The sequence below is a fragment of the Somniosus microcephalus genome, chromosome 17 (assembly GCF_052327205.1).
Source record: "Somniosus microcephalus isolate GS21.2 chromosome 17, FLI_Smic_1.0, whole genome shotgun sequence".
Lineage (NCBI taxonomy): Eukaryota > Metazoa > Chordata > Chondrichthyes > Squaliformes > Somniosidae > Somniosus > Somniosus microcephalus.
This window is the reverse complement of record NC_141003.1, coordinates 90,123,005-90,135,230: the sequence shown is the minus strand read 5'-3', so window position 1 is coordinate 90,135,230 and position 12,226 is coordinate 90,123,005. Positions and strand designations below refer to the sequence as shown.

The 12,226-nt window shown below is 43.2% G+C and overlaps 1 protein-coding gene across 3 annotated transcripts in view; it reads right to left on the bottom strand.

Moving 5' to 3' along the window:
• Nucleotides 1–12,226, bottom strand: part of sema3d (sema domain, immunoglobulin domain (Ig), short basic domain, secreted, (semaphorin) 3D) — a 428,206-nt gene that overhangs the window by 183,764 nt on the left and 232,216 nt on the right. For 2 of the 3 annotated variants that reach the window (XM_086010839.1, XM_086010838.1), the window contains exon 4: nucleotides 1,149–1,211. In XM_086010839.1, coding sequence (XP_085866965.1) covers nucleotides 1,149–1,211 — 63 coding nt within the window. Of the gene's footprint in view, nucleotides 1–528; nucleotides 1,039–1,148; nucleotides 1,212–12,226 lie in introns of all 3 variants that reach the window. The other variant, XM_086010840.1, reaches the window with a different exon arrangement.

The following is a 12,226-nucleotide window of genomic DNA, read 5'->3' as shown; positions in this document are numbered from 1 at the left end:
CCAGCAAAGAAAATGTTTTTTGTCTGTTTTTTGTTTTTCATACAGACCCCAGCATCTGCAACATTTTACCCCTTGTGACCCCACCTCATTGTTCTTTGATGTAATGTTTTCCTGACTGACCTGTCTGGACACCATTCACACCTTTGATTGCTGTGATTATCTCTCTGCCGAGGTGTGATAAATGGCAGTTAGAAAGATTACCTGTAATCATCTGGCATTATTCTCTGACTATATAAGCTGTGTCTATAGGCATCTCTCCACTTCACCTGATGAAGGAGCAGCGCTCCGAAAGCTTGTGATTTCAAATAAAACTGTTGGACTATAACCTGGTGTTGTGTGACTTCTTACATTTGTCCACCCCAGTCCAACACCGGCATCTCCACACCATCAAAAAAAGTAAATTAGGCTCGTTAGACGTGACCTACCCTTTACAAATCCATGTTGGCTCCCAATAATCAGCTCAAATGTTTCTAAATGCTAAGTCACTTTGTCCTTAATGATAGATTCCAATTTACCAAGAAACATTACCTTTAGGTCAAGGCAGTGCTGGAGTTGAGAGCGACCTATAACAGGCATGAACATTGAAATGTTATGTTTGGATCAAATTCAAATTCAACTGTTTTCCAGAAACTGCAGGGGTGCAGAACAAACATTCGAAACTCACCTTCTCACTCCAGTACATGCCAAGCTAAATATACTCACATCGCCTGCTTAGAGGTACTAGAACACAACTGAAGTATATTTTCTGACACGGTGCTAAAGTGTTTTAAGAGGTTTACTGTCCTACTGCGTATTTCTAGCAGTTTCTCTTGTTATTTCAGATTTCCAACATTCGCAGTGTTTCATTTTGCCGCACACATATCTTCAGTCAGACTCTGCTGTACTTCGCCAACTTCACACCTTGTTCGACCATCATAAGTACACATGCCTCTTCTCGCAATGAGTAATGATCGACACACCCAGCGATCCACTGAGGACCTGTGACTTAGATCTTTAATACCACATCAGGAAGCTAGTTATTTCATTGGATATTTAAATCTGAATTATCCAATCAAAAAATACAGAGCATGGGTGTTAACAGTGCAGAGCAATCTTTCTTCCAATTAGAAGTTAAAATAATGAAATGGACACACTACAGTGATACTTACAAAGGGATGTTTCCCAGTTAGTTTGCACATTTCAACTCTTTCTTTGGTTCCAGGCCAGTGAATCTGTAAAATAAAAATATCCTTTTAAGAGATGAACACTCTACCACAGAGCTGTTTTACTTCACAAAATAAGGGTATGTGCAAGCTCTACTTTGATATGTAGGTGTTCTTGCTGAAGGAAAAATGTCAAAATAATTCCTCAATTTCTCTGCCTCTTTCTAAACACAAAATCACCAACCGGGTTAAAAGTGGAAAAAGGATTTACTGCACTTCTCGAAAGTTGATGCAGCTGGAACAATGCTCGAGGTAAATAACCTACCTCCTGCTATCGTTTGCATAAATAAAGTGCCTGACTCCTGCATTTAAATTCACAAAGATCTCTAGTGAACTGAAGGATGCACCTCAATTACCCTTAAAACCTATCACTGAAAACGCAGTCCAGCAACTCTGAAAACTTACGCAAAGCAATATATCGAAAGGTAGCCATTTAATATACAAGTAACTGCCAAAAAAAGCTCCCATAGAATAAAAGCTGCAGCATAAAACTAACTGGGAAGCTCATCTTGGTCTACTCGCATATATTTTTCATAATCGGGCACCGCATTTCATAAACTGCATCAGAGAAGTGATTAGACAACCTGCTTATACCGTGCCTCACTCTCTCATTTTTTTCCTGTTGACAAAACTGTTTTTGTTAGAAAACACTGGGTTTGTGCCAAAGGAGAATTGATTTGAGACATGGAATCTTGCTGGCTTTCAATGTATTCAACATTCCTTCCATTTAAAGACTTGTTCCTTCGATGCATTTTGTGGTTTCCCATTTTTTTTAACTTCCTGACATAAGTGTTAAGGACAAAGAAATACTGTGCTATTGGATGCTGACACCGATTGCCTTTGGCACACAGTAGCTGGCATATTGTTGCAAGCTGAATGTGCAGGATGTTATTATGAGGACGATTGCAAGAAAATTAAAGGTTTTATTGTGACAGTTGTGAAATATAATCTTTTGTCAAGTAACACGACAGTGATCATTCAAAATAGACTGTGCCAATACTTTTCACTTTCTAATAAGCACTACTATTATACTTGTCTCTTAAGGCCAGTTTTCTTTATGTAGTAGAGGTCACACAAAGCTCGCTTCCAGACATCGCAAAATATGGGGGCTTCAAAGTTGTTTCCAAAGTCACTTTATAAGGGGTTTTTTCCCGAATTTCTTCATTCCTGTAAGTGCAGTGATAATACCTGAAACTGCCTTTTTTTAAATGATCAAACTGTTAATAAATCTGAATGTGAAGGAGATCCACAAGACGCTTTTCTAAATGGGATTCATGAGAGAGAGAGAGAGAGAGCAAAGGAAGATGGAGTTCAGCGACAGAGAGACAGAAATAGCGGACAGAAAAATGTTCTTTCCTATGAATAGTTGAAAAAACAGTAATTGGGGATATAGAGTCACTTTTCATGAGTTCAAGATGCTTCAGAAAATACAGCTGCTGTCTGTAAAACTTCAAGTTCTCAATTTCCCATAAATGCTCGATTATCTGGTGGTTCGGTAGCTCCAGTACAGTATTTAACTCCATAACCAGGGGCAGTAGAAGAAATAAAGCAAGTGAGTTAGAAGCTTAAAGGGTCTGATACAGCAGTTACATAGATACATAGAAGATAGGAGCAGGAGTAGGCCATTCGGCCCTTCGTGCCTGCTCCGCCATTCGATGAGATCATGGCTGATCCTTTAATTCAGTATCCCGTCCCCGCCTTCTCTCCGTAACCCTTAACCCCTTTTGCCCGTAGAAATATATCTAATTCCCTCTTAAATATATTTAATGAGCTGGCGTACACTGCCCTCTGTGGCAATGAGTTCCACAGGTTCACCACTCTCTGAGTGAAGAAATTCCCCCTCATCTCTGTCCTAAATGGTTTAGCCCTTATCCTTAAATTATGTCCTCTAGTTCTGTTCTCACCCGCCAAGGGAAACATTCCTTCTGCATCCAGTCTGTCTAGACCTGTCAGAATTTTATACACTTCTATGAGGTCCCCTCTCAATCTTCTAAACTCCAGTGTGTACATCCCTAAACTACATAGTCTCTCCTCATAGGTCATTCCCGCCATTCCTGGTATCAGCCTGGTGAATCGCCGCTGCACCCCCTCCATGGCAAGAACATCCTTCCTCAGATGAGGCGACCAAAACTGTACACAGTACTCGAGGTGTGGTCTCACCAGTGCCCTGTACAGCTGCAGCAAGGTATCCCTGTTCCTGTATTCTAACCCTTTTGCTATGAAGGCCAGCATACCGTTTGCCTTCTTGACCGCCTGTTGCACCTGCATGCTCGCCTTCAGTGACTGGTGTACAAGAACACCCAGGTCTCTCTGTACTTCCCCCTCTCCCAATCTATTGCCATTTAAATAATAATTTGCCCTCCCGTTCCTGCACCCAAGGTGGATAACTTCGCACTTGTCCACATTATAGTGCATCTGCCATTTATCCGCCCAATCGCCCAGTCTGTCCAAATCGCTCTGGAGCTTCCTGGTCTCTTCCTCTGAGCCCACCCCCCCTCCTAGTTTAGTGTCGTCTGCAAATTTGGAAATGCTGCATCCGACTCCCTGATCCAGGTCATTAATGTAAATTGTGAACAGCTGGGGGCCCAGGACAGATCCCTGTGGTACCCCACTTGTTACTGCCTGCCATTCAGAAAATGAGCCGTTTATTCCAACTCTCTGTTTTCTATCTGACAGCCAGTTCCCTATCCACGCCAAAACTTTCCCCTTTATCCCATGAGCCTCAATTTTCCATGCTAATCTTTTATGTGGGACCTTATCGAAGGCCTTTTGGAAGTCCAGGTACACCACATCTACTGGCTCTCCCCCATCTATTCTACCAGTTACTCCCTCAAAAAATTCCAATAGATTAGTCAAGCACGATTTACCCTTTGTAAATCCATGTTGACTCTGTCCTATCCTGTCCCCATTTGCTAAGTGCTCCGCTATTTCATCCTTAATGATGGACTCCAGCATTTTGCCCACAACTGATGTAAGGCTTACAGGTCTGTAATTACCTGCTTTTTCCCTACCCCCCTTTTTGAATAGTGGGGTAACGTTAGCTACCCTCCAATCCATCGGCACTGTTCCCGAGTCTAATGAATTCTGAAAAATCATCCTTAGTGCATCCGCTATCTCTAGGGCCACCTCCTTCAGTACCCTAGGATGCATGTTATCAGGCCCTGGGGATTTGTCCACCTTCAATCCCTTTAGCTTCCTTAACACCATATCCTTAGAGATATTGATTTGCGTCAGTTCCTCCTTTGCCAATGTCCCTATTTTTCCCGATATCCCAGGGAGGTTTTTTGTGTCTTCCTTCGTAAAGACTGACCCAAAGTATGCATTTAGTTGATCTGCCATTTCCTTATTTCCCATTATATATTCCCCCGTATCTGACTGCAATGGACCAACTTTGGTTTTCACCAGTCTTTTCCTTTTGATATATTTATAAAAGCTTTTGGAGTTAGTTTTTATATTTTCCGCCAGCTTGTTTTCGTAAGCTATTTTGCCCCTCTTGATCATGCCCTTTGCCCTCCTTTGCTCTATCTTAAACTGTTCCCAATCTTCCGCTCTGGCGCTTTTTTTGGCTATTTTATACGCCCTATCTTTGGATTTTATGCTGTCTCTAATTTCCCCTGTTATCCACGGTTGAGTCACCTTTTTAGATTTCCTTTTATGCCAGATTGGTATAAACAATTTTTGCAATTTTGTCATTCTATCTTTAAATGTTTGCCATTGTTTATCTACCTCCAGTCCTCCCAGGAACGTTGTCCAATCAGACCTACTCAGTTCCCGTCTCATGGCATCATAATTCCCCTTGTTTAAATTCAGGACCTTAGTCTCTGAGTCAATTTCTTCGCTCTCCATTTCGAGTGAGAAATCGATCATGTTATGATCGCTCTGACCCAAGGGTCCCCGTACAACAAGATTACTGATTAGTCCCTTCTCATTGCACAGTACCCAGTCCAATATAGCCTGTTCCCGAGTTGGTTCCTCGACATATTGATCCAGATAACCATCCCTTAAACACTCAAGGAATTCCTCCTCCTCATTATTTTTACTGATTAGGCTAGTCCAATCTATATGTAAGTTAAAGTCACCTATGATGACAGCTGTGCTCTTATTGCACGCTTCTCTAATTTCCCTCGTGATGCCCTCCCTAACCTCTATTTTACTATTTGGAGGCCTATATACCACTCCTATTAATGTTTTTCGCCCCTCGCTATTTTTTAGCTCCACCCATATAGATTCTGTATTAACTGAGTTAATATCCTTCTTTTCAATTGCATTTATCCCCTCTTTTACTAGCAATGCTACCCCTCCTCCCTTTCTTTTTTGTCGATCCTTCCTAAATCCCAGTTACTATAGAGACCTGGCTACAACGGAGCATAACAACAGAAAACGCTGGAAAACCTCAGCAGGCCAGGCAACATCCGTGGAGAGAGAAACAGAGTTAACGTTTCAGGTCGAAGACCTTTCGTCAGAACTGGAAAAAAAGCAGGAAGAGGGATAGATTTTAAAGCAAGTGGGGGCTGGGAAAAGGGGGAGGGATGAAAGAACAAAAGGGAGGGTCAGTGATAGGATAGAAAGCAGGAGAGATTAAGGGACATTGAGAGACATTAAGAGATATTCAAGGAATTTTGCTATCCTACAATGGAGCGTGATTGAGAGCTAAACATTCCAGGCTATAGGATCATTAGAAAGGACAGGGAAATTGGGAGAGATGGGGAGTTGCAATATTAATAAAGACACAATTACCACAGTAGAAAGAAAGGTTTTCAGTAAGGGTGGTCAGGCAGTAGAAACACTATGGGTAGAATTGAGGAAAAACAAAGGATTCAAGACTCTGGTAGGAGTCATCTACAAACCTCCTGATGGTAATGACGCAGTGGGGGATGTATAAATATGGAGATCGGGGAAACGTGTCAAAATAAAGTGGTTGTAATGGGAGATTTTAATTTTCACCTGGACTGGGAGATGGAGAACAGCTCAAGTAGTAAACGCAAGGCATTTCTAGAATGTATTCCAGACGGTTTTCTAGAACAATATGCTTTAGAACCAACAAGGGAAGAGGCCACACTGAGTTTAGTGATGAGTAATGAACCAGAATTAATTCATTCTCAATCTGACAGTATGGGAGCATCTTGCAAAGAATGACCATAATCCAAATTAATCTGATATTAGGTTACAGAGGGTGAAGGGAGACTCAGGCCATGATTTTGTCAGTGCTCAGAGGGCGGGTTTGGAGGCGGGTCAGAGGTTAAAATCATTTTGATTGATGGCGGGTTCCGATCCCACCATCAACCCACCTCCAAACAATTTTCCCAAGTGTCGGGTCCTTGATTTGCGAATGGACCCGACACCTAGCGGCAGGAAGCAGATTAAAGGCAATTACCTGCCTATTAACAGGTACTTGTCAGAAGTTGTCAGCCTATTTTTGGATTTTCCTGCTTCTGGGTCAGGTTTCTCGATGTCCGGACACCACGCCAGGTAAGTGTGGCGTGTTGTGAGTCTGCTGTAATGTTTGTGGAATGATGACAGCTGCAGAAGTGGTGTGAAGGATCCAATGTTGCACATGGTGAGTTTCAGAGCAAAGGAAATGTTGGTTACTGCATTTTAAAAACAGTTACAGATTTCTTTATCTTACAAGTTTTTAAATCCAACTATATGTCCAGTGCCACCTCATTGGGAGAATCTCTCTCACCAGTGACAGATTGCTTCTGTCACCTCACCTGCAGCTGCCATCTGTTCCAGTCTATGGAGGGAGTCACTGGAGAGCCTGGGTGCAAGAGGTCACCTTTGTGCAGTGATTGTCAGTGTTTGCAGCACCTCAATGCTGTCAAACACTGAGAAATCAACTGTCAAAATAAAATTGTGTGTGGTCCCTTTATGGAAACCGGCAGATGACGCGTCATCAAATGACATCATCAGACCCGCTTCCTGTTAATTGGCCGGCAAGCCCGCAGGGCAGGGCTTACCAAGGTCAATCAGGGGAAAATCACGTCTGTGGAGCGGATGTAGCTGGGGGCGGGACTGGAAGCCGGAAACTAGCTGTCCCGCACCCAACCCGACACCGATGACAAAATTGCGGCCTGACAAACCAAAATTTTGCATTTAAGGAAAGCAAACTTCGAAGCAATGAGAAATACATTGACCACTGTAAACTGGGCTGCGTTTGGTGGTGGGTTGGGTGGGAACCCGCTGTCAACCCACCGCTATGCTATTTTCCCAGATGTCGGGTCTGTCATCGCCGAACAGACCTGACACCAAGTGATGGAGGAGGCAATTTAGATGATTAAGAGCTTGTTAACAGGCACTTAAAAACTATTTTAAACTCACCTTTACATTTTACAAGTTCGCCCATGAGTTCCCCGCTGCTCAGGGATCACGTCAGGTAAGCAGGTCGGGAGTTGTGTCACCATGATATTATTTCTTTACTTGACAGCTGCAAATGTGCTATAAAAGCTCCCATCTCATAGCTGTTCACTTTCCAAGCTTAGAAGCTGTTGCTTACTGAACTTGGAAGACAGGTTGAGCTTTATGTGGGTTGCAAGTGTTTGGAGCAAACTCTGTATCCAGTGTCAGCTCATTGGAACAACCACTCTCACCACTGACAGATCGCTTCTGTCATCTCAACTTCAGCTGCCATCTATTACATCAGTATCGGTGCCCTTGAAACTGTCTCACCTTGGTCCTCAGAATACCACCACGATCAGCCCTAACACCAGCAGCACCAGGCACACCAGCAGCACCAACAACACCACCAACCTTCTCCGCAATCACCTGATGCTGCACAGGACACAGGGCATCAGCACCCGACCACGTTGCTGCCCGGGAGGCCAGGGATAGCCTCACCATGGCCAGGTTTACTTCACTTGACGCTCTATACCCTGGCTGCCACATAATGCGCCAGGTTGGCACCACCCCACACCAACACCATAAAGCATCCCTACAATGCCCAAGCTATTCCTTCCACACTCATCGCCATTGCAGGTAAGGGTGAGTTTGAAGGGTGGCTAGTGAGATGGGGAAGTGATAATGTAGATAAAGAGGGATGGATGGAGGTGCAAGGTAAGTTGGTGTGAGTAAGGATGTGCAGGAGTAGGGTAGGGAAGGCAGAGTGATGGGGATGTGATGAATGGCACAGCGGGATGAGGTTGAGTGTGGCTTTGCAGTAATGTTTTGTGATCTACTGAGATTATTGAAAGGTTTGCACCACTGCAGCCTGGTCCTCCTAATGACATCCTGACATCCCTGCTTGTGCCCTCCTGTGCAATCTGCAACCAGGCTACATTGATCTCCTGGGGAGGTCTCTTCCACCCATTGGAAGGGAAGAGGACCTCTCTGCATGCTGTGTCTCCTTCCATAGGCATATGGAGGGAGTCATAGGAGAGCCTGGGTGCAGCCGTGCTTGTCAGTGTTTGCAGAACCTCAATGCTGTAGAACACTGACAGCACAACTGTCAAAATCAACTTGCGCATGGTCCCTTTAAGGAAACCGACTGATGACGCATCATCAAGTGACATCATCAGACCCGCTTCCTTCAATTGTCCAGGAAACTCACTGGGTGGGCTTAATAAGCTCAATCAACACAAGATCACTTTGGACAGCAGGCTGGAGCCAGAAGCAGGTTCGTAACCGGCCACCAACCCCGGCCACACTGGACCCACTGAGGTTGGGGAAATCGTGGCCAATGTGTTAATTGGTGAACCTACAGACAAACAATGGGAAGTATTTAAAGAAGTACTTGGTACAATATGAAACCTGTACATACCCCTAAAAGGCAAAGGCTCCACGTGTAGTTAAGCCACCATGATCAACAGATGACATTGGGGACAGTATCAAGCTCATAGAATAGTCTTACACAAATGCAAGGAAAAGTGGAAATCAAGCAGACTAGGAAAGCTACAAAAAGCAGCAAAGGAATACAAAGAAAGTAATAAGAAGTAAAAAGGGAATATTTAAAAAAATCTTGCAAAGATATGAAAGCTAACAGCAAAGGTTTTTATAAATATATCATGATAAAAAGAGTGGTAAATGGGAATGAGTGTCCATTAAAGACGGATGCAGATGAGACTATAATGGATAATAAGGAAATGGCAGATTTGTTAAATTAGTGCTTTGTATCTGCTTTTACAGAGAGGAAGAGGACAAAATCCAAGGGAACCTCAAAATCAATCATGGATTTAACCTAGGGCACCTTAAGAAGTAACATTTTATTACATACAGAGTTGTTTGATCTGAAATGCACTGCCTGAAAGGACGGTGGAAGCAGATTCAATGGTAACTTTCAAAAGAGAATTGGATAAATACTTGAAGGGAAAAAATTACAGGGCTACAGGGAAAGAGCCGGGAACTGGGATTAACTGGATAGCTCTACCAAAGAGCCGGCACAGGCACGATGGGCCAAATAGCCTCCTTCTACGCTGTATCATTCTATGATTCTATGATAATACAAGTTTTAAAAATGGTAATGGAGAAAATAATGGGACTTAAGATAGACAAATCTCTAAGACCTGATGGCTTCCACCCCAGGATATTAAAAGAAATAGGTGAGAAAATTGCAGATGCATTAATCATAATCTTCCAAAGCTCTCTAGATTTAGCAAATGTGCCTTTGGGTTGTAAAATTGTAAATGTCACTCCATTATTTAAGAAGGGAGGGAGGGAGAAACCAGGTAATTACAAGCCTGTCAGATTAACATCAAATGTGGGGATGTTACTGGAATCTATCATCAGAGATAGAGCGACTGAGCACATGGACAGTATAAGCTGATCAAAGAAAGTCAACATGCATTTGTGAAGGGAAGGTCATGTCTGATGAATCTAGTTGGATTTTTTGAGGCGGTCGATGGCATGGAGTAGTGCCTATGGATGTTGTCTATATGAACTTCCAGAAGACATTTAATAAGGTTCTGCACAAGAAATTATTTGCAAAAATGAGAGCGCATGAGATTTAAGGTTATCCTGTGACAAGGGTCGGCAATTGGTTGGGACGTAGGAGACAGAGAGTCGGGATAAAGGGAATATTCTCTGATTGGTGGGACATGACAAGTGGTGTTCCTCAGGGTTCTATAATGGGGCCTTAGCTTTCCACCAAATATATCATTGACTCAGATGAAGGAATAGAAAGTTATATATCCAAGTTTGTAGATGGCACTATGTTACAAGGCACAATAAATTATGTGGATGAGAGCAGGAATTTACAAAGGGACAGATTAAGTGAGTGGGCAAAACTATGGCAGATGGAGTTCGATGTGGGGAAGTGTAACGTCATCCAGGTTGGATTTGAGAAAAACAAATATTTTGGGAAGAGTCTAGGAACAAAGGGATGGAGGTGTCCATGTACACAAATCACTAAAATCTACAAAAAAATCATTAAGGCTAATGAAATGTTAGGCTTTATCTCAAGGGTGTTGGAAATCGAAAGTGAGGACGTGATCCTTTAGTTATACAGAGTCTTGGTCAGATCCAATCTGGCATACTGTGTTCAGTTTTGGGCACCAAACCTTAGCAAAGATCTATTGGCCTTGGAAGGGTTACAGTGCAGATTCACCACAATGATACCGGGGCTTAAAAGGTCAAGTTATGAAGACATGTTGCATAAAGTTGGCTTGTATTCCTTTGAGTTTAGAAGATTGAGGAATGATCTAATCAAGGTGGAGCTATAGTAGGGGGTGATGTACAGCCAAATACGGAGGAAAAAACAAGTCAGCAGGGAAGGCAGAGCAAAGATGTGAAGGCAAAAGGGAATATGGCAGGGCTGGAAGGCATTTATTTTAATGCACGGAGTCTTGCAAATAAGGTGGATGAACTGAAGTTGTTGTTGAACACATGGGAGTACGATATTGTTGCTATCACGGAGACATGGTTGAGGGAGGGTCAGGACTGGCAGCTGAATATTCCGGGGTATAGAATCTTCAGGCGAGACAGAGGGGGGTGTAAAAGGGGAGGGGGTGTTGCAATATTAATTAAGGAGTCAATTACTGCTGTAAGGAGGGATGATATATTAGCGGGTTCCTCTAATGAGGCCATATGGGTAGAACTTAAAAACAAAAAGGGGGCAAGCACTTTGCTGGGAGTGTACTATAGGCCCCCAAACAGTCAGGGGGAGATAGAGGAACAGATATGTGGGCAAATCTCAGAAAAGTGTGAAAATAATAGGGTAATAATAGTGGGGGATTTCAACTTCCCCAATATAAATTGGGATAGTCAGAGTGTGAAAGGCTTAGAGGGTGCAGAATTCTTAAAGTGCATCCAGGAGAGCTTTTTGAGCCAACATGTAGAAAGTCCTACAAGAGAGGGGGTGGTACTGGACCTAATTCTAGGGAATGTAGCCGGGCAGGTGGTGGAAGTGTCTGTAGGAGAGCATTTTGGCGACAGTGACCATAATTCGGTGAGATTTAAGGTGGTCATGGAAAAAGACAAAGACGGCCCGGAAATAAGGGTTCTAAATTGGGGGAAGGCCGATTTTAATAAGATAAGGCCGGATCTGGCCAAAGTGGACTGGGAGCAGATACTTATAGGAAAATCCACATCAAAACAGTGGGAGGCTTTCAGAAGGGAAATAGAGAGAGTACAACACCAACATGTTCCTGTAAAGGTCAAGGGTGGGACCAACAAGCAAAGGGAACCGTGGATGACAAGGGATATACAAAAATGCATTAGGAAAAAAAGGGGGGCTTTTGGCAGTTACAAAAGACAAAAGACGGAGGAAGCCCTAGAGGAGTATAAAAGGTGCAGGGGCATACTTAAAAAGGAAATTAGGAGGGCGAGGAGGGGCCATGAAATAACACTGGCGAGCAAAATAAAGGAAAATCCTAAGATGTTTTATAAGTATATTAAGGGCAAGAGGATAACCAGGTAAAGGGTAGGGCCCATTAGGGACCAAAGTGGCAAGCTGTGTGTAGAGCCAGATGAAGTAGGTGGGGTTTTAAATGAATTTTTTGCCTCTGTGTTCACTATGGAGAAAGACGATGTAGACATAGAAGCCGGGCAAGGGGACTGTGACATACTTGAACATATTAGCATCGAGAGGGAGGAGG